The sequence below is a fragment of the Pleurodeles waltl genome, chromosome 7 (genome assembly GCF_031143425.1).
Source record: "Pleurodeles waltl isolate 20211129_DDA chromosome 7, aPleWal1.hap1.20221129, whole genome shotgun sequence".
In the NCBI taxonomy this organism is placed as follows: domain Eukaryota; kingdom Metazoa; phylum Chordata; class Amphibia; order Caudata; family Salamandridae; genus Pleurodeles; species Pleurodeles waltl.
The window spans coordinates 1469785487-1469808716 of record NC_090446.1 but is presented as its reverse complement, the minus strand read 5'-3'; the positions used below and the strand labels follow the sequence as shown (position 1 = coordinate 1469808716).

At 43.7% G+C, this 23230-nt stretch overlaps 1 protein-coding gene across 1 annotated transcript in view; it reads right to left on the bottom strand.

The window, feature by feature from the left end:
- Positions 1 to 23230, bottom strand: part of ATP4A (ATPase H+/K+ transporting subunit alpha) — a 75509-nt gene that overhangs the window by 10481 nt on the left and 41798 nt on the right. The window contains exons 18-20 of the mRNA XM_069201173.1: positions 8949 to 9094; positions 5701 to 5834; positions 5325 to 5426 (exon numbers count right to left, since the gene is read on the bottom strand). Of these exons, the coding sequence (XP_069057274.1) occupies positions 5325 to 5426; positions 5701 to 5834; positions 8949 to 9094 (382 nt within the window). The remainder of the gene's footprint in view (positions 1 to 5324; positions 5427 to 5700; positions 5835 to 8948; positions 9095 to 23230) is intronic.

Here is a 23230-nt window from a genome sequence, read left to right as displayed (position 1 = left end):
GCCATTACTTCCCTGAGAAGAGTAAGCGAGATTCAGGCGTTTACTATACAGGAACCTTTTATACAACTACACAAAAATAAAGTCGTCCTAAGGACCAATCCTAAATTTTTGCCAAAGGTTATTTCACCGTTCCATCTAAATCAAACAGTGGAACTTCCAGTGTTCTTTCCACAGCCAGATACCGTAGCTGAAAGGGCACTACATACATTAGATGTCAAAAGAGCATTGATGTATTACATTGACAGAACAAAGAACATCAGAAAGACTAAACAACTCTTTATTGCATTTCAAAAACCTCATGCAGGAAACCCAATTTCAAAACAAGGTATAGCCAGATGGATAGTTAAATGCATCCAAATCTGCTACCTTAAAGCTAAACGACAGCTGCCCATTACACCAAGGGCACACTCAACCAGAAAGAAAGGTGCTACCATGGCCTTTCTAGGAAACATCCCAATGCAAGAAATATGTAAGGCAGCCACATGGTCTACGCCTCACACATTCACCAAGCACTACTGTGTAGACGTGTTATCCGCACAACAAGCCACAGTAGGTCAAGCCATATTAAGGACATTATTTCAAACTACTTCCACTCCTACAGGCTGATCCACCGCTTTTGGGGAAATAACTGCTTACTAGTCTATGCAGAACATGCGTATCTACAGCGACAGATGCCATCGAACTGAAAATGTCACTTACCCAGTGTACATCTGTTCGTGGCATCAGTCGCAGTAGATTCGCATGTGCCCACCCGCCTCCCCGGGAGCCTGTAGCAGTTTGGAAGTTACCTTCAATTATTTATATATGTATCATCTCAACCTTAAATAGGTGCATACTTAGTCACTCCATTGCATGGGCACTATTACTACAATTCAACTCCTACCTCACCCTCTGCGGGGAAAAACAATCGAGGATGGAGTCGACGCCCATGCGCAATGGAGACAAAAGGAGGAGTCACTCGGTCCCGTGACTCGAAAGACTTCTTCGAAGAAAAACAACTTGTAACACTCCGGCCCAACACCAGATGGCGAGCTATTGCAGAACATGCAAATCTACTGCGACTGATGCCACGAACAGATGTACACTGGGTAAGTGACATTTTCATTCTTGCTATTTCACTTGTAAGCAAAATACAAGCATTGCTGTTTCTGCAGTAATGTGGGCATTACAATAGTACACCAGTGATGAATGCGTTATACGGAGTAAATAACAGGGCAGTGCAAATGAGCACATAAAGGGTAAAAAAGGAGAACATCAGACAGATTTTATGATAATTTACCTCGTGTTCTCAGTTACTGATTAGAGCTTAATCTAACTATCTGTAGCAGTTTATTATTGGGGGAAACTGACAGTGGTGAATAATGTTGATTGAAATATTCTTAATTTGGCCAAATTTACTCTGAACACACAATTCATTTCGGGATTCCATTAACTTAGGTAAGTATTTAACATGCTTTGTCCAATAATATTCTACACATATATCATGTATTTTCTACACACATTGTTACCTATATGCTGCCTCCGTCCTATCAGACTGTTCATGTTCCCGAGCTGACATCACCAGTTTGCGTGTCTGATTATTTACCTGGCCTCTCGTATAACTAAAATGCTTGGAGTAATGTTGATAAAGTTCATGACTAAATGAATATTGTGAGACATAGCTCAATAGCAATTGCTTAGGTTGCTAATCATTTTTTTTTCTCTTTTTTTTTTTTTTTTTTAAGCTTTTAGCATTCTGAGACCTCTAAATTTAAACTATTTCTAAGATTTAATAAGAAACGTGCCATTAAAAGTTCCAAATCCCAATACACTCTAGCTAAAAAAAAAATATATAATAACTTGTTTTAAGGTCTTTATGGCTCCGGTTAGTTGCATAAAGTGGCAATGAAGAATGAGCAAGTGCCTTGGGAATTTTGTGTCTGGGGTACAAAGATCAAAAACAAGTTGTTTCCTTAAGCATTTAAACTTATTTGAATTCCTGAAGTGTTCATCTGTCATTGGCTGAGGAGGCTGTGTGTACCACAAGTGTACTTTATTGGTTTGCTGTCAGGTTTCTTACAGGAGTTCTTTCCGACAGCTCCGGGATACCTCGCTGAAGTAGCTGTGCGCTCTACAAGTATATTGTATTGTATTGTATTGTATTGTATTGTAATAGCAGTCTAATTATTACTGACAGCTCCTCGATAATGGCAGAGGAGCATAGACCTCACCCCTCCAACCTCCCCACAGCTCAAAGCCCGTAGATGAAAAATAAAATTATGATAAACAATTTTATTATCATTTTATTTTTCACTGACCGTCAACGCAAATCTAGGGCTGGACTGGGCTGGGCCATCCTCTTGGACAGTGGTGGGGTGAGGAGTGGTGGTCACTTGTAAGTGCGCATCAAGTTGGCCGGCTGGTTTAGGCCAGCCAAACAGACATGTGCACTTCTATTTCTCCAAGCCAGCTGTGTTTCACAGCTGGGTGGAGAAAAGGCACAGGCTCCCTGTCCCAGAGCGAGTGTCGAACCAGCCTGCTCAGGCCAATCCTGATGCATTTTTCATGCTTGGTAATAGTATGAGAGCAGCATTTGGTTTAGGCGGGGACTCTGGGAGAGCCAGTGCTGCGTGGCCCATGAACTGCCAGGAGCAGAGTAGCACAGAGACGACTGACCGCTTCAGTGGCAGGTAAGTCCTTTTTAAAATTATTTTTATTATTATTGTTATTGCCCTCACCACTTTTTATTTTCAGTATCTGCCACTGCTAATCATGTGGCCTTTTGTGAGCATAAGGGCCATTCTTGCTTCAAGGGTGGATAACTTTTTAATTTCTGTCTAAAAAATGGGAAGGTGGCAGCTAGTTTTCATACCGTATTTCTCGTATTAATTGTATTGTCCCTACTTGAAATCGTCTCTTCTTGATCAGAAATAGTCTGTTCCTGCTCCTTAAAGCATTGTAGATGCTGCTGTAAGAGTAATTCCTGTAAAGATTGCTGCCAGCATATGACAATGTTTCATGTGTTTTATTTAGCCGTTTTATGCAGCACAAACAAGACCTGGACGTGTAAAAGCACTTTACATCAAAAGATGGCTTGGATTCATAGAGGGCATTGTGGTACCAGGATAAATAGAATGGTACAGATGAAGCTGTATACAACAAACAGTATAAAGGTGTGCATGCTTTAAAGGTAAATACAAAAAGTTAAATACACTCTGTTTGTATAGGTGGAGGACAAGGGTCCAACAATCTGAGTTTGTTGTGAAAGGAGGCTCTAAATATTGTCCAGAGTCAAGGTATAAATCAAGTAATGTGGCATTATGGAATCCATGTTTTGGGTCTGGCTTTTACCTAGAACATTAGTTTCACTAAATGTATATTTATTATATACACTCATACAGGGGCTTTCAGTCGGCCCTCTTTATCTATTGGCCTGTTATTGTGCCATTCACATATTTTTTCCGCCCTCTAGAGCATATATCTTGGGGCAGTAGGTCAGCCGACCTTAGGTATTAGCAAACTTCACTGTGACAACATAGTGTTCTTTCACAAGAAGATCATCCGCAAACATACATACCTTCAGTTCCAGGGTCTACTATAACTGCTTTTTCAAACTCAAAATATTTCTGCTTTTAGTGTTTTTTTTTTGTTTTTTTTTATTGGTGCCCCCTCCCCTGCTGTTTTCCCCAAAATAACGTTTTTCAAAAACAAAGCCAGCACTGGCAAAGTCAAAAGGATGGCTGCCAATTCTATTGGCTTTGCCAAGGATTATTATTTCTAATGTCCGATAAGCTGCCTCAGAGGAGTGTTGGAAATGTCTCTTTTCATTCTATGTGGAAGTGTTTTCTAATTAGTAGTGTTCTCGGTTCCTTTCCTGCTCATGGGGTGATGGTGATCAACTTAGCATTTTCCTACATGAACCTCGATTGAAATAGATAAAGAGAATGGATAGGTTTAAGGTTTCGAAAGGTTAGATTAAGGGCAAACAATGGGTTAGAGTCAATATTGGGAATAGATGTAAGGTTAGGGAAATGATAGGGGAGCAGGGCATGGGTAAAGGAAAGATTTAGGGTCAGGTTAAAGATAGGTGACTCAGTAGGCTTATACATCCTCTGCAAAAATCTATGGTTGACCTCATGTTCAAAGGTTCACATCCCAGTCACTTCACTCAAACCTTCTGGTGAAGTCTGTAAAATTTGCTTTGGGTAACAATGGCTTTAAGCACGAAGATGTCCCACTGAGTGTACCTGTGCTGTACAAAATGGGAATAATATGTTGTACACTTATGGTAATATGTACTAGAGTAATGGTAAAGGAAAGTGTAATTATAAACAAACTGGTGAGGGTCGAAGTCAAGGTAAAGGTATGAATGAGGTGCTTGGCGTCGAGGTAATGGTAGAATACATATTACTGATAGGCAGATACAATGGCAGATGAGATAGTAATAGAGATACCTACGTAAAAGGTCTGATCTAAAGTGGTCTTACCACCTGTGCTACAGGGGCTCATTCTAGTTTTTGGTAGAGAGCTATGCACTCGCAAGCCCAAGGGAGCCCAGGCCCGTGCTTTGTCTCACAACAGAGGTGGAAAATTAGGGGGTTCTGTCCCTGGCCATTTAACCAGACCTCGTTTGGCTGCTATCCATGTACTGATCCTGCCCTTATGTTTCAGGCATTTTCTATGCAGATCTGGGCAACGCTGTCTGCTGGTAACCAGAGCTGAGATCTGGATGCTATACGTATACTCCTCCTGCCCTTGTTGTTCAGGCTTCTTCCATGCAGTCCTGAGCTACTGCGGCTGCACGTCATCAGAGCTGACATCTGGGTGCTATACATGTATTTATCCCACCCTTGTGTGTCGGGCTTCTTCTATGCAGATCTGGGCAATGCCTGCCACAGGTACCTAGACATGACTTCCACCTGCTTTGCATGTACTGATCCCACTCTTGTATTTCAGGCTTCTTCTATGCAGATCTGGGCAACTTTGGCTGCATGCTGCTAGAAGGGAAGGCACAGGTTGCAGCAGTACCCAGGTCCAACAGGCGGCAGTAGCATGAAGAGATTCTTCACTTAATATTTTATGGTTCTCCTCCCCCCCCCCCCCCAGTGTCTAAGGTACAAACCTGATGACTTAATCAGCTCCTGATATCTTTAGCCACCTTCCCAAAATGACAGCCTTGAGCTCAAATATCAACTAGTACTGTGTAGTGTTTGACAGGAGCAATTAAAATAAACCAAGAAGCTGTTAAGCTAAAGTTGAGCTCAAAGATTCACATTCAGATTTCTGACTTACAAGGTGGTGGCTGCATACAACTTGCAAAGCTTGGGAACAGCTACAATACTCACCGGATGGGCATGAAGTTAAAAATATTTGGCATCCCAGGACAGTAACATAGGAAGTTACCGAGTAAGACCTGGAAAACAATGGCTATCACCAGCACTTTGTTTCTGAAAGAGAGGCAAGAGAAGGTGTGAGCATTTGGACCTGTGCTAAGAAACATGGAGATCTTCAGTTACCAACAGAATAGAAAGACTGCAAACCAAATTACAGTATAAACAGCAAAGTCACTTGGGATTTAAAGAGGTTGCTTTTGGCTTACTGTTAATGGACAATCTCACAGGAAGCAAAGTTCTTCAAAAATGTTCAGAGGGTAAGCTAGATAGCTGTGCAGTCGTTCAGAGGAGAGAGAATAATAATTGAGCCAAAGAATGCCACCAATACCTGAAGAACCCCTGGGTGAAGACAGACAGACGCCTAGTCTTGCGAATGAGGACATCAGAAATCTGGCACATCTCAATGCTGATGAAGAAGACAGTGTAGCAGGTGTACTGCTGGTAGAGACGCTGGCTGAAGGTCTGAAAGAGACATCACTCAACACAATCAATCTAATATCGAGCACAGTGTATGAGCTAATGATGTTGATGCCACTCTTATAATATATCAAATCCTGGATAATGCCTAGTGAGTTGATCTGGTATTATCATCTCAATATTACCTGAAAGCGATTACCAGTCCATAATACATAAAAAATGAACCCCCTTTTATTGTTCTAGGATTTTTTTCCTCTGTTTCCACAGTTTACCACACCAGTTAGACATTCCTTTCCTGTTAGCTATACACATTTACCTGTCTTACTTTTCTATTGTGCACTATCTTTGTAATTGTTGTACTTGTTGTTTTCTGCCTGCAGCACGTCGGCCACCTCGCTGCTCACTTTCTTGCTGTTTTTGTAATTTGTGTTTCTCCCGCCTTCTTCCCGTTGTCCTGCGCCCCCCTCATTCTCACTCCCAGGACCCACCTAATGGATGCTGTAGTGTGGCCGCACTGAAGATGTGCCAAATGCAAGCCCATCTGTGGCTAATCTGCACCCAGCTCCAGGAACCCTTGCTCTCTGGCCATCCACCATTCACCACCACGCAGATCTTGGACCGCAATCACAGCAACTGCTGCGTCACTTAGCCTCGATCAACAGAACCACCCTTTGCATGCCACCACTGCTGCTTCACCTGCAACTCGGGACCTCTCAGTTACACCCACCGCACCAACTGCAAAACCTCTAGAACTGCTCAAATGCATCCTGCTCAACACCCGATCCCTCTTCAAACAAGCCACTGAAATCTGGTACACAATCACCACCCTCACCCCTGATGTGATCTTCATCACTGAGACCTGATTCAACCCCCCCTCAAACCATGACATCACCACTGCAATGGCCTCTGGCTACAAGATCGTACACTGGGATCGTACCAACAAACATGGAGGAGGCATCACCATCATCTACAAGGAAACAATCCAATAGACCACCATTGAAGATAACATCACATTGATCATGGAACACCTCAGTTTCAAACCAATGCCAAGATGACCATCAGAGGCACCCTCCCATACAGACCCCCAACACCTCGCCCGACTTCTGCCATCTCTGAATTCATTTCCCCGCTTGTCATCGACTTCAAAGCACTACATCTTCCTCGGGGACCTCATATTCCACCTTGACGACCACGAAAACATCAACTCCGCCAACCTCCTGGAAAGCATGATAATCATCTGCTTCACCCCACTGGTCACCAACCCAGCACAGGACACATGTTGGACCCTATCTTCACAGCCAGTGACTGAGTCAAGTACAACCATGTCCCCCAACTCACCTGGACCAACCACACCTTCACAGGCTCCCCGTGCACCTCTACCAGCCCCTCATGCTCCTGCCACCACATTTGGAACAAAGTGACTAAGACCGAATGGATGGACACCCTCAACACCACCAAGCCCAACACTGCAATCAACCTGAAATAGGCTGTCAAGATCTTCCCCACCTGGATCACCAACTGCTATTACAGTCACCCCCCATGAAGCTGGACAAAAGCAGGAGATCCACTAAACAAGCCATTTGGTATTCACCAGACCTCCGGACGAGCAAACACAACTGCAAGCAATTGGAAAGATAATGGTGCTGCAGCAAATACCCCATAGACCTAGCCACCTTTGAGTTAGCCCTCAACAAATACCACAAATGTCTCAAGGACACAAAAAGAGATGCCTTGATAGACTGCATTGAAGCAAGTGCTTACTATACCAAGGAACTCTACAGTACCGTCCTGCCCTTCAACCACCAAGAATATGATCTTCCCTTCCCAAGAACTCTGTGACAGACTACATCCATTACAAGATATCCACCATCGATCCTCAACCCACCAACATCTACAACCTCCTCACATCAACGGACAACACCCACAGCTCCTCTGCTCACAGCTTAGAATCTACTCACCACACAGAACACCACGGCCATCATGAGCATTCACAGACCCCTGTCTCCACTGCTTCTTCAACCTTGGACACAAAGAAATCTGTGGCGAACTCCCCTCCATTCTCAACGCATCCATCAACACAGATGCCTTCCCTGACAGATGGAAACACACAGAGGTCAGATTCCTCCTGAAAAAAACCATGCTGACCCCAGCAAACTCAAATCTACAGTCCCATCTTGCTGCTCCAGTTCCCCACCAAAATCCCCAAGAAGGCCAATAACAGTCAGGTCACCTCACACCTAGAAAGAAACAACCTGCTCGACACTTCACAATTCGGTTTCTGCCCTAACCATAGCACCGAGGCTACCCTGTATGCCACCACTGACGACATCTGAACCCTTCTCGAATGGGGTGAGACAGCAGCCCTCATCCTCCTCATCTCTGAGCAGCGTTAAACACCGTATCCAACCACACCCTCATCAGAAGACTCCACCATGTCAGCATCCAGGGAGACACTCTCAAATGGACCACCTCCTTCCTCACTGTATGCACCCAGAGGTCCACCTTCCACCCTTCACCTCTGAGCTCAATAGCATCATCTGTGGCATTCCCCTAACTCTCATCCCTCAACCCCACCCTATTCAACACCTACATGACGATCCTGGCCAACAACATCAGAACCTGACTTAATATCATATCCAAAAATCTTTGGATGGATCCCCGTCGACACCAGAAAACTGTCACGCAAGCCCTTGTCACCAGCTGGCTGGACTATAGCAAAGCCATCTATGAATCACCACTCAACTCCTCAAGAGACTCCACACTATACGGAATACGTTAGCCAGCTCATCCTGAATCAGCCCCCGCCTCAGGAACCTCCACTGGCTCCCTGTCCAGAAGAGGTCCCAGTTCAAGATGGTAACACATGCCTACAAGGCCCTCCACAGCCAGGGACCAGCGTACATCAACTACTGCATGGAATTCTCTCTCTCTGTCTCTCTCTGTCTCTCTCTCTCTGTCTCTCTCTATCTCTCTCTGTCTCTCCCTGTCTCTCCTCCCCCCCCCCCATCCTGGATTTCAGAAAGGGACTCGACCTGACTTTTTGACTGAGACCTGCACCTGCGTGACCACAGCACCTGGATACCCTCATGCGTACTGATTTATCCTGGGAACATGCTTGGTATCCAGGGTCCGAGACTTGATATACAGAGAATTGCTCACCCATTCCTGGCCATAGCTGTCTTCCAGGTCCTGTAATTTGGTGTTTTCCCAATGTGCTCGAAGCCCCAAACAGTACTCTGGGTACCATCCCTCTTGGGCCATGACGGTAAAATAGTCTGCGAAGCCAGCAAAAGATTGAATGACACCTGGAAAAAAATAGAAACACACATGGTCATTGCACGTACCTTTCTAGGAGAATATTGCAACCATGGCCAGGAGATAGTATTTATAGTTCTTCTGATGAAGATTGGGAGATGTACATTTGGGTCAAGCACCAACATTCATAAGATGACACCTTTACTGCAATCACTCATCACCTCTTAGTGTGATCAGTCTAGCACCTGACACTCCTGTCCAAGTTACCATGTATTTCTTGGAGCTGTAATTCAGATATTTATACTCTGGAACCACATCCGGTAGCTAAGATGTTTGAAAGCTGTTATTTTTGTGGAAAAAAAGGAAGAAAAAAAATACTTTTCAAGGCAATCTGAGTAATCACTAGTTTCAAACTAGCCTAGGCAATTTTGAGACAGTAGTGAGGTGAACAATGGCTCTTGGTTACAACACAGCTCATGGAAAACCACCACGGTACCCGTGAATGTCACTGACCGAGCTTCTGCTGGGTTCCTCTGCATTCTACTTATTTTTTAAAAATATTCATGTTTATAGCATAGGGACCATATGGCTAAAAGAATGTGTTCATTAAACATAATTTAGAGTCCAATATAACTTTAGACCCCCGGAGGTGTAGATAAATGGTGAACTTGTTAAAGGTTCTACTGCGGTTTTTCAGAATAACCGCTGCATTGGAATGGGCGTGGTTGGGAATGCCGAAAGCAGGTGATACAAGTGGGGGTTGTATACGCTCATGAAGAAATGAGGATTCGTTTGAGAAGCATGGACAGCAAAATGTTAGTAAACTCATTTTGTAGACTGATTTTATTTCTGTTTGGGATACTTCATTAGAATTGAGAACTTGGGCATGTTGTGGCAATTTATACGAAGTTAAGCTTGTTTCTTGCTCAAGAGGTTCTGCATTTTTATACAGAGGGTTTTGTGGGTGATGCCGATGAATTTGAGTTGAGTTCCATAGAAACTTAATCTGCAAACTGCAACAAATCCACAATGCTGAAGCTACTATACAACTGCCTTCAGGCCGTCTGCTTGACACCTGCCGCAATAGGAATCCCACTCCTCTACTACACACCGCACTCCTTGTGGTGGGGCGGGAGTGTTGCTATGATCTAAATCCAGACTCTTCCACCAACAAAAACCTAGATTTAGGATAGTTCCCTTATTGACCAGTCTTCTTGAAATACCCTATTGGATAGGAGCTCTTTCTCTGTGCAGAAACAAGCTCTGGATATTGCTCCAGAAGACAGAACAATATACAGTGATTTAAAATTTAGAAATGCAGGAAATGTAATGTTTGACCTCAGCCTACAAGGATTGCAGGTCTGTGACCCTGCCTCTCACGCTCTTCCACTGCTCACCACATTAATAATGTGCTGTAACATGATTGTGTGCACCTGGGTAGGTGCACACCACTGAACCTCATACATCGCACTAAAGTCTGCCTCTCAAAGGCCATGCCTTAACTAATCCTCTTTCAAATCTTCATAACCGCTACCTCAGCCACCGAAGCCGGAAGAAAACTCAATATAAATACGTACTGGATAGGCAGAAATTATACACTTGAGGTCATTATGCAATGGGGCGGATGCAAGGAATTTAGGAGTTTTTTCAGTGGCTGGCAGGGCAAAGATTTTTTTTTATTTACTCAGTAGTTTTAGGAGGCATTGTGGATTGTAGGAATGTGTTTTTTTTTTTTTTTTTTTTTTTTTTAGGTGATCCTCCATTTTTGTTGGATAGTGTCTAGATTAGAGGTCTCCAAACTTTTTAATGCAGCGCACCCCCAGTTGAAAAATAAAAATCATTGCCCCCCCTCAGAATTTTTCACAATTATTTTATAAAGATGGCAATGTTTAAATATGTCTAGACCTATTTAAACATTGCAGTTAAGTAATGTTACCTTTAAAAAAAATGCAATAACATGCTTCTGCTTAAAACAAAGGCCTGTTATCTGTATAATGCGTCTTTTGGCCAGAGTCTGGCGCCCCCCCGGGATCACTTGAGGCCCCCCCCTGGGGGGGGGGCGCCCCCCCAGTTTGAAGATTTATGGTCTAGATTAAAGGAAGTTAAGTTACCAACCTTTGCTGGATGATGACTTATCAATGTCCCATGTGCAGCAGTCTTTGACTGCTTGTCATGCCTATGATGCCAACCCGGGCATACCTCATGTGCTTGGCTCCAAGCAGTCACTTTCACTCAGCTAGGACAGGACAGTCCAGGACACGCATCTCACACAGGAATTAACCTTTTGCTGCTATTTCCTTAGCCTGGAGACCAAGTGACGAGCTCTTTGCCACTGCCAGGCAGAGTTGCGGGTTAACCCCAAGTCAGCACATTCAGATTTAATGCAGGTTGACTCTCTGTTGCATGTGGGACCCAGGGCCGCCACCAGATCCATAATTGCGGGCGGAGGGAGGTGCGAACACTTAGAAAAATGGGGGCAGAACCATCTTCAGAGCTGGATCAGTGTCATTTATGGGGTTCCCATCAGGGGTCTGTACAACACCTGATATGGTGTGTCATTAGTCTCAGTGTGGCCAATAATTCATTTTAAGTACACTGGGCAGTGAGGTTGGTCTTAGCATAACAAAATGTAATAACTCTTAGACTGGAATGGTTTTTCCTCAAGGAATTTTAGAAGAATGAATATTAAATGTTCCTTTGTTGTCCTATAAATGAAGCCTTTAGACTTGGTAAGATGCAGAGTTTTAGGTTCTAGTTTCTGGGTCAAACAGCAATTCATGATGCATTCTGTAATACATTATCCAGTTCCGTTAGTCCTAACATAATCATCTTAAAAGCAAACCTAACAAAATATTTGGGTGGCCACCACCAAATGTTTTGCTAAGTCCTTGGCTAAACACAGTTTTGCACTTATGCTCATACTATATTTACCAGCGCATACTACCAACACATTTAAAGGACAGAGATGTTAGTACATGAATCAACTGTTTTGCAGTCGGGGAAGAATGGCTCACGTCCAGGCTCAATAACACATAGAATGTTGAATCTGAATTGCCATGATTGCAAATGTTACCCCTAAGCTTTAGCTGGTATTAGATATTCTTTTTAGGATATACTTAGGCACTCTCATGGCCTGCAATGGACCTCACATTTGGAAAGATGTTGACTGTATAAACACAGAAATAAAAACTGGTCATGAAATATGATTATCCAAAGTGCCACCACAATACAGAATCAATGCCAAAATGTGCAACATGCTCATAAACACTGGTAGCTGTAGGTTATCAAAGAGTAATACAATTGAAGAAACTATTTGGCAACATTTATTGAATTCATCTTTAACTCTCTAGATTTTTTGCAGATTATATAATACATGTATGTAGCAAGAGTGATGGGACCGAATCGGAAATGCAATCATCAGGAGTAATTAGCATTAGGAAAAGAGTAAACTGCAGACATATTATATTCTACTGTGTTGCAGCATACGAGACGTGGGCAAAATATATAGGGCCAGCAATTCTAATCTCACATTTATTTGAATTTCAGAGATAGAGCACGGCCGCTTCTGAGCAGGAAACGAGTAATTCACAACAATATACACCAGCACTAGGCATCTACCACTTCAAGAACTGCCCTATTTGTTGACTTAATCCACAGTAATCTCTAGCCCTGGTATTTTTATTTTTTTCCTGTATCACTGTTTCCTGTCACTGATTCACTTCTACTTTTCTTTCTCACCTCCTTGTTTCTTGCTCCCACGGGCTTTGCTGATTCTCTTGTCTGTTCTCATGTCTCCCTTTTTTATGTCTTTCTCTGTTTGTCCTCTGAAGGTCCTTCCTCTCATCAATGACCTCATTTTTTCTCTGTCTTTCTTTGGCTCACTCTGTGTAGCTCTCCTCTATTTTTTTTATTTTTTATTATTTACTTTTTTTCATTTATTTGCCTCTATATCTGGCTATAACCCTTCTCCTATTGTTGTCTAACTCTTCTTTTCTCAGACTATTCGGTAGCTTCACTGTGCTCTGAAAACCTGAATAACTTGCAAAATGCCTTCAGCAGGTACAGTGCATTTTGAACGTCCCCAAATGTTATCAAGTACAGAAAGCTGCAAATTCAGGACATCTGGTCTTGCAGCTTAATGTTATTGCCCAAGCCACGACTATCAAATCCAGCAACACCAGGCCCTGCAATTTCCAAATGCATTGCTGTTGCTTACATGTCATGCCTTAAGCACATGAGCAGAACATAGGAGAATGTTGTGATATTATAGTTAACCATAACTGGTGAAAAACAAGGGTAAAGGTTTTGCTCATAAAGCTAACATTTCCAATTCACACAGGAATTATGTCATAAAACGAATTATTTATTCTTCATGATTCATGACTTTAGTGTATGAATGTTAGACAATAAGAAGCCTAGAGGTTTGAATGGTATATTACAACATACATACTATTCAGTATGTACTAATAGTGTTGGTGTGTGATTAAAGAATTGTATTGAATGAGTATCTCAAAAATGTGAGTTGTGCTATGGGGAGAGGGGGTGTTGATGGTTATGGCAGCTCAAGAAGGCGGCTCATCACGTAGGTAAGCTTTTATGTAGAAAGCTTTCTGGTACTCTTGTTTAAAAAAATCACTCAAACAAGCTTTTCTAAGGAATCCAGTATTGAAACTGCACAGTTGAATTTCAGCTCTATATTGGCTAGGTTTAGTAAAAAAAGTATCGCAATATTTTCTGTATAATTCTTGTTGGAAATGGCCTTTCTGCAGAGTCACTCCCAGACTTTTTGTGTTCCTCCTTCTCTTTTTCTGACCTCATCTTTGCTGGCTTTAGGACTCTGCACTTTACCACTGCTAATCAGTGCTAAAGTGCATATGCTCTCTCCTTAAAACATGGTGGCATTGGCTCATTCCCCATTGGCTTATTTAATTTACTTGTAAGCCCCTAGTTAAGTTCACTATATGTGCCCAGGGCCTGTAAATTACATGCTACTAGTGGGCTGCAGCACTGGTTGTGCCACCTACATAAGTAGCCCCCTAGCCATGTCTCAGGCCTGCCTTTGCAGTGCCTTTGTGCACAGTTTCACTGCCACTTCGACTTGGCATTTAAAAGTGCTTGCCAAGCCTTAAACTCCCCTTTTTCTACATAAGTGACCCCTAAGGTAGGCCCTAGGTAGCCCATAGGCTACCTATGTAGGTAAAAGGCAGGACATGAACATGTGTGTTCTATGTCTCTTAGGACAGGTAAAACTCCTAAATCCGTCTTTACACTGCTGTGAGGCCTGCTCCTTTCATAGGATAACATTGGGGCTACCCTCATACACTGTTTGAGTGGTAGATCCTCATCTGAAAGGATTAGCCAGGTCATATTTAGTATGGCCAAAATGGTGATACAAAATCTTGCTTAATGGTGAAGTTGGATTTTATATTACTATTTTAGAAGTGCTACTTTTAGAAAGTGAGCATTTCTCTACACTAAAATCCTTCTGTGCCTTCCAATCCATGTCTGGCTAGGTTTAGTTGACCGCTCCCTTGTGCATTCACTCAGACACACCCCAAACACAGGATACTCAGCCTCACTTGCATACTTCTGCATTTTGAATGGGTCTTCCTGGGCTGGGAGGGTGGAAGGCTTGACACTTAAATGTCAAAGGACAGTAGCCTGCCCTCACACAAAGGACTACCACACACCCCTACTGGGACCCTGAAAGACAGGATGGAACTGAAAGAGGACCTTGTGCACTTCTACGCCACTTTTTGAAGTCTCCCCCAGTTCAAAGGCACAGTTGGGTATTTAAACAGGGCCTCTGCCCCTACCAACATCTGAGGTAGACACTTCTGAGGTAGACACTCTACCTGACAAGACACTTCCTGGAGAAGAGAACCTGAACCAGAACCTGCAACCTGCCAAGAAGAACTGCCTGGCTGCCCAAAGGACTCACATGACTGCTGTCTGTGAAGGACTGCCGCCTTGCTGCTCTCTGGCTGTAGTGAGAAGTGCCCTTCAACTGCTTGGATAGAGTGTTCCTCCTGTTCCCTGAAGTCTCAGGACCAAAAAGACTACACCTCTACAAGAAGGGTTCCTTGTGTGGCGAAAATTGACGCACAGCCTGCATTGCGGTGAAAAATTCACAGCACGCTGAACTGGAACAACGTAGCCCGACTTCGCAACAAGAAGATTGATGCAGCGCCAGCATAGCAACCGGAAATTTGATGCACGGCCCACTGGATTGACGCACAGTCGAGCTGGAACGAAGCAGCCCGACTTCCAGAGATGAATCAATGCAGCGCCTGCCGTGCGGTATAAATTTCCACGCAACGCCCACCTGATCGAGGCATCCCCTGTGACTTTGTCCTGTCAGCGCCAGAAATCCACGCATCGTCCCGGGACGTCCGAAAACCCCGCAACCCACAGAGGATCCACGACTGAGCAACGGAAATCGATGCACAGCATTCCTGCGTATAAACTAAACAATGCATTGCGTGTGTGGCCTGAGAAACTGACGCACACCTCTTTGTTTTCTACGCATCTCCTCCTCTGCGGTTCTTTGCGGAGATTTTGAACACAAACCAGGTACTTTGTGCTTGAAAGAGACATTTATTGCTTTTAAAAGACTAAAGACACTTCATATCACTTTTACAGTGATATCTCAACATATACTTATTGCTTTTTAATTGTTTTGACCTGCATCTTATCAGATAAATATTATATATTTTCTAAACACTGTGGTGTATTTTTGAGGTGCTATACCGTTATTGCATGATTTATTGCACAAATACATTGCCTTTTAAGTTAAGCCTGACTGCTCAGTGCCAAGCTACCAGAGGGTGGTCACAGGATAATTTGGATTGTGCATGACTTACCCTGACTAGAGTGAGGGTCCTTGCGTGGACAGGGGGTGACCTGACTGCAAACCAAAGACCCAATTTCTAACAATTCTGTTTAACCCCCTCCCCCCCCTACGCCAGCACCTCAAGTAGGAACATAAAAAACTTCAACACATCCAGAACGCTGCGCCAGACTCATCCTGGACCTCCCTTACTGAGAACACATCTCCCAACCCCTGAGGACCCTCCACTGGCTACCGGACGAGAAGCCAATCACCTTCAGGCTTCTCACTTACACGTACAAGGCCATACACAAAGTAGCACCAGCCTACCTGAGCCATTGCATTGCCTTCCACACCCCCGCCAGATCCCTTCGCTCCGCCCAGATGGCCTTGGCCACTGTCCCTTTCATCTGCAAAACCACTGCCGTAGGAGGATCTTTCACCTACAGTGCAGCAAAGAGCTGGAACAACCTCCCCTGCACCTCAGACAAAGCCCGTCCCTCACCATCTTCAGGAAAAACCTCAAGACATGGCTCTTCGGATGAGGCCCCTCGCCCCACCTCCCTCCCAGCTCCTTGAGACCCTCACGGGTGAGTAGCCGCACTTTACAAATATTGATTGATTGCAACTGATTCTACAATGTCTACTAAGCTGCATCTTTATCACCCCTGAGGCTCAAAAAGAACAACTACACTGAGAGCACTACACATGTATAAATTTAACACAGCAATATTGTTCTCACTTTTGTTTTTCTAGCATGATTACCCAGTGCTTGGCATCCAAGCGTGAACCTTGGTAAACAGATATCCATCACAATTAGAGCATATGTTCACAACAAAAACATTAAAAATAAACTTGAAATCTAAGCATGACACTCATGGTGTATGGCAACCTGGACTTAAAATCCATTGCAGGTTTTTTTTTTTTAAACTATGGAAGGAGTCAGGATATCAAGACTTATCTGCATGCTATGAGAGATGCTCAAGTAAGTCTTAATAAATAGTAACCAATGGGCTCCTTCACACCCCACCTTCAGCATAAACACCTAAGTGTTTTAATATATTTATAGTGGAACTGCCCCATTTGCAGCCCTATGTGTTTGCAGCTACCAGTCACACGTGGATTTTTTTTAACGGTGTGCAGGTTGCCTACAGGACCAGTGGCATGGACTCCAATGCAGAAGACAAAGTTGGAGACGGGGGCTGGGGGCCAGAAGCTCACATCAGTATTGCTCTGCAACTGATGCCGTTTGCAGTAATGTACTAGGTGTTGCTTCAGCTAATTACCTCTCAGACTTCTCCAGGCAAAGAGATGGAAGCAAGGAGTGTCACCAAACCTTCAGGAGGCAAAGAGGGACAGGCACTTTATTTCCTTGCAATGCTAGCAGGATATGCAAAAAGAGGGTCATCAAGCAGTGATGCAGGTGACAATCCTTTGGTTAGGCCCTGTTTGATGAAGACAGATGCAAGTGGTTTCATTGCACAGCATCTTGGGAATATCTTGGAGCTGCATGGACTTCACAACATCTCAGCCAGGTCCTTATGCACAAGAGCTGTTCAGCTCTTTCCAAGCAGGATCTTCTCTGTATACTGGGGTTTGGTAGCAGGGACTCTCTCCTTTGAAAAGTAAAGCTTCTGCATTAGGAGGACGAGATGATGGGAGTGCTCTATGAAAGGCCCTTCAAGCAACTTTCAGTGCCTGGCTCTAATAACATTCACCCAGTGCAACCCTCTACCAGTGTTGGACTGACCTGTCAGGCAGTCTGGCACTGCCAGATACGCCAGGTTGAAAGGGCCATCACATAGGCAGGAAGTACCTAAAAACCAAACCACAAACTTGCCCTTTCAAGCTGGCTCATCTGGCAGTGCTAGACTGCCCAACACTGCACTGCACTGTGCTCTACTGCTGGGGAAGTGAATGAAACAAAGCCATTCTTCCATTCCAGCTTGTCTCACTCACTGGGAAGCAAAAATGGATGCACTCATACATTACTCCAAATTCCATAGTAGGGTCCAAGCACAACCCACAACATACAGTGTACATACTATTCTACACTTTCTCTTCATATTTAAACACATTGTTAAGGGATAATTGCAGAAGCTTTCATATGGGGCAGCCCATTAGTCAATAAGACTGAAGCAGACAGGTGAAAATGCATGTGCCTTCAGTTGAAATCATGATGCTACTACCGCCAGTCCCACAGTGCCCCCACGTAGAGGACAATAGTCACGCTCACATAGAAGGTGCACTTAATCTGCCTCCTCAACCTCAAAACAATGTTCCGGGGTTTAGGGTGATGTAATATGGAGGCGCCCAAGGGATGTATGTGGATTTCTGGGCTCACTGGGGAATAACAAAAAAAGACAATTACAGGAAAAACAAAAACAGGGCAGCACACTCTTCAGAGCCATGCACAAGACATCCTTTCCCGAGACTGACTTTTCCTCCTTGGAAACTTTAATCAAGCATAATAATAAATGATGTGCGCAACAAAAGATTGATATGTTTCATCTTTTGTTTCTTATGATAACCACATTTCACTTTTGGGTGGTCCCCATGTACCCTGGTACAACTAGTGACTCGATTTCACTGGGACAAGGCATCTTTCACTGCTGGTTGGACCCAACAGACACCTGATACCTAAAGTTGTTGTATCTCCACTTTATAGTGGGCCACAAGGGCTCATATAAGAAGTGTCTCTTGATTGGGTCATGCCACTTCCAACCCCGGGTGGATCCAATAAACCCACATATGAATTGAGTCGCGTAAACTTCCTGGTTCAGAGCATCTCTGCTCTTTGGTGTGCCTTGTAACAATGATGTCTGTTGATTTTCCTTGGGTCACACCCTTGCTTTTCCTGGGCCCCAACCCCACACGTACTCACCAAGCACAGCAGAGATAACCTACTCATACAACACCATTATAAGTAGTGATGAGAAGTAGGATAGGGTAAGTGTATGCAAAAGCAGCTCTGCTTGCCAACATCTTTTCTGCTTCGTACTTTGGGTAAACACAGCAAAATATTGGCACAGTTTTGGAATGCACCACTGAACGCCACACACAACACCAACATACTTTCAATATAGACCACAATATGGAACATACTGCCTATCAGCCATGCATACCAAGATGAGTGTATGATTATCTATCTGACCACCCAGAAAATACTTTCTGCCATTATTAGGCACAGGAAACTGCTATACAAATGGTACTATACAATACAGCAATCCACAAAGCCATTACCAAAACCTGTTCAGCAATGAACATGAAATGGGCGTTATAAAAAGGAAATCAGCTTCATTAGCTAACTGGAATGGAGCCTAATAAAACGTTCATTTATTATAATGAGTATAAAATCGAACAAACAATCGTAAAGCCATTCTAACCAATGTAAATTTAAAGCAAGAAAGTACATTTAACTTTATTAATATTAATCTGCTCCTAAGAATTCAGATCAATGAATGTACATTCAGACACAAATGTGCATTTATGTAGTATCTGCACCAAACCACATTAACAGGAGTCAACTAAATGCTTACAAACTGAACTGACCATATAAGTAACCGTATAAAGTCAAGAAAACCCTAAAATAGCATGCAGTCCTATCTGCGAAACCTATGGTCCTCCTGCTCTAGTTAGTCAGCCAGGCAGTCCTGTTTCTGATGGTGGTGCCATCTCTGGTGCTGCCGGTGGAAACCCTTCAATGACAGCCTGGCTGACTGCTTTTAGTGTAAGTACATCAGACTCTTTTCCCTGTTTAGAGTGGACGACCTGATGTACTTTAGGTGCAATAAGGCCATACCACATCACTTAAGATGCTTTTTAATAAACCTGTTATCATTACACAGAAAACGCTTAATGTATTCAATGGGATCACTAGTACTGACAGAACATGACATGAATTCATTCATTACTTAGGAAAAGTTATAATTTCCATGGTGCTATTTGTGAACAACAAAAACACTTTTCAACTCATGTTTCAGTCCTTAAACTTTTCTTTTTTTGGACGGTAGCCTATACCCAGTGTAAACCCTCTTGCACTTTGTGACACCTTATTTTTATTGCAAAAAAACATATATTTCATTGTAATTGCTTTTAAATGGCACTTACCGTCCCTGACGAGGTGTTAGTCATTTACGTTGAGTAGCACACTACTGCGGGCTTCAAATGTTAACATTTAGGTTAGTGGAATATTGGTTATTAGGTTTATGCTTCTGAATTCAGAGACCTAGTTTCTTGCATTTATGTCTTTTGTTGTTTTATAAATGAAATTATGACATTTGTAAGGGCTTTGTGGTATCATGCAATCCATTGAGTAGATGAGTAGAGTGGAAAGAAGGGACTCAGTATTATAGGGTTTCAGGGAGAGGAGGGTTGTGATCTATGGAATGGGGTGTAGTCCGTTAGCAGAGATGCTAGTGCTTGCTACAGTAGATGTTGCCATAGAGCACTATAATTATCAAGTGGCCTACCAGCAAATCAGTGAAACCCATTTCATTAACCTTGCAAGGTTGAAATACAGGGTGTCCTTCAAAGGACTCAGAAGGCACAATACTGGGCAATATACCCATGGTGAATAGGGCTGAGATGTGATAACAGTATCTGCATAGCTGCTGATTTACATTTAACATTTAGGTTTCTGTGGTGTCTTATAATGCAGATTTCACAATTAGGCAGACAGGTCAGGGGCTGCAGAGGAGAGAGTGATATATATATATATATATATATATATATATATATATAAATAAATAAATAAATAAATAAGGGGGGGGGGGGGGCGTTGATGATGCCTTCTCAGTCCAAGGAGTTTTGGCGCCTGGTGGAGCCTGTGGTCACCATCATCCGCTTCACTCACCTCTCTTGATCTTCCTGGCCGCAAGGATGTCAGGACTCTTTCTGCTGTCAGTGCTTCCCTTGTTTGTAATGTTAATAAAGGTACCTGGTGTACCACATTGTATTTGAAGCTTTGAGTTTCTGGGCACTTAAGGTTGCATGTGTTCGGACCAGCTTACACCTGTGTGCACCTTCCCATACAGGGTCGGTCTGGTCTATAGGGCAATCTGCAGGGGCGCAGCTTCAGGGGGTTGTTTGGGGTGTTAAAACCACCTCATAATTGTATTTTCTGATAAATAGTTGGGTGGAGGTGCTTTTAGTCGGGTATGTTGAGATGTTCATGAGGAATTTTTACATGCACCCAGACAAAAACGCACACATGTTCTCTCCCTCTCTGTTTTGCAAGTCCTCATAAATGTTGGTTATTTTTACAATATATTGTGTTTTCTCTCTTAGTACTCCTACAGATCTGCATTCCTCTCCTGTTCCACTGCTCCTTAGGCCCCTCTGATGCACCCTGCTTGTCGTATAATACATTTTAACATTATATGCCAGCCTGATTGTTGGAAAATCTCAAACTCAACCTCCTCCCAATCTTAACCAGTCCACACCTGCAGCAATCTGGCTGTTACTGAAGAACTGGTCTTACAGATCAATATCTATCCTGGTTTTTGGTTGTTTGTGGTTCTGTCGTATGGTCTGTTTGACATTGTTCAGGCAATGTCTATGGCAGTGCACAAATGTGGGCCACTTTTGTAGGTATCTGATTCACTAGTGGGGGGCGCTTTTAATTAATCTGAAACCGTTCACCTGTCCTGACATGCTTCTGTTAGTCTACTTCCCCTTTGAGCCCCTCGTTTTTTGCATCGTACCTTCTCACCACCTTCTCCCAGAATCTGCTCTTCTTGCATCCCTCATCCTGAACCCGTCTCACCATCACTCAGCCATCTGTTCAATTTTGATTAGAGCTATTTAGGATACTTTACTTAAGCAGCTTTAGACATGTCTCACACGTCAAAATCACTTGTCTTCTAATCTGCTGTAGCTGTCCTGTACTACAGCCTAATGCAATCTCACTGACAAAGCACTGCTAGCACCAAAGGCTGATGCAGTGCATCTGCGCACCTCAGAGGCCAGGGGTTTATCACACTAACAAATCGTCTCTAGCATCTAAGCCTAATGCAGTGCGACTGTGCACCTCACAGGCAGAGGTTTATCACACTAGCAAACTGTCTCTAGCACCAAAGTCCGATGTAATGCAGTGCGTCTGTGCACCTCACAGAGGTAGAGGGTTGGGGGGGCAGGGGTTAGGGGTCACACTAAGAAACTGTCTCCAGCAACAAATTCTAATGCAGTGTGACTGCACACCTCGCAGGCAGGTGGTTTATCACACTAACAAACTGCCTCTAGCACTAAAGTCTAATGTAGTGCGACTGTGCACCTTACAGGCAGCGGTCTTATCACGCTAACAAACCATCTCTAGCATCTAAGCCCAATGTAGTGCGACTGCGCACCTTAGACACGGGGGAGAGAGGGAAAGAGCTTGGGGAATTACACTAAGAAACTGTGTTAGAAATCAGGTCTCTAGTTGGTAAAGGTATACACCCTTGTCCAAGTAGGGACCCCAGTCCTAGTCAGGGTAAGTCACAACACAATCCAAATTATCCTGTGTCCACCCTCAGGTAGCTTCGCACTGAGAAGTCGGGCTTAACTTAGAGGGCAATGTGTAAAGTATTTGTGCAATAAATCATACAGTAACACAGTGAAAACACCACAAACGTACACCACACAGGTTTAGAAATATAGATCATATTTATGTGAAGAAAATAGTCAAAACAATGAATATTCAATGTACATAAGCAAAGTTATGAACTTTTAAAGTATAAATCCCAATAAAGCGCTTAGAAACTTGATAGCTCCAACTGGTGCTATCACGGAGTTATTCCCTATAATCCGACACCACAGGCGCTGGTCACAGAGTCACATGGACCCTAAGGTGCAGTACCTTTGAAAATGAAGAAAGAAAGATGTCGCACGGAGTCATGCAGATGAGGCGTTGCTGGAGCCTGTGCGGCGTCAGTCCCTTATGGCATCCTGGGAGGAGAGGTGTCCGTTCTGTACTGCAATTCAGGGGAGATGAGGTGTTGGTTCCGTCCGGTTGCAGAGGGAGCTGTTGCGGCGTCGGTTCCTTGTGACCCAGCGAGGTAGATGCGTGATCACACTATGTGATGTCAGAGGCGTCATGGCAATGTCAGACTTCTGTTGCAGCCCGCGGTCGCTGTGTGCAAAAATGTCCATGGGGCAGCTGCAGCGTTGGTGCTGGCGTCGCGGAAGTCATTCTTTGCGTCTCTGACGTCGGGAAACTGGCTAAAAGCCATCTTGTGAAGTCTTTGCTGCCCCTGAGACTTCAGAACAGGAGGCAAGCTCCAACCAAGCCCTTGGAGAGCACTTTTGGGGAAGGCAGAGTCCTTCCAGCAAAGTAACAGGCCACCAGGGCAACAAGCAGGGCAGCAGTCTTTCTCAG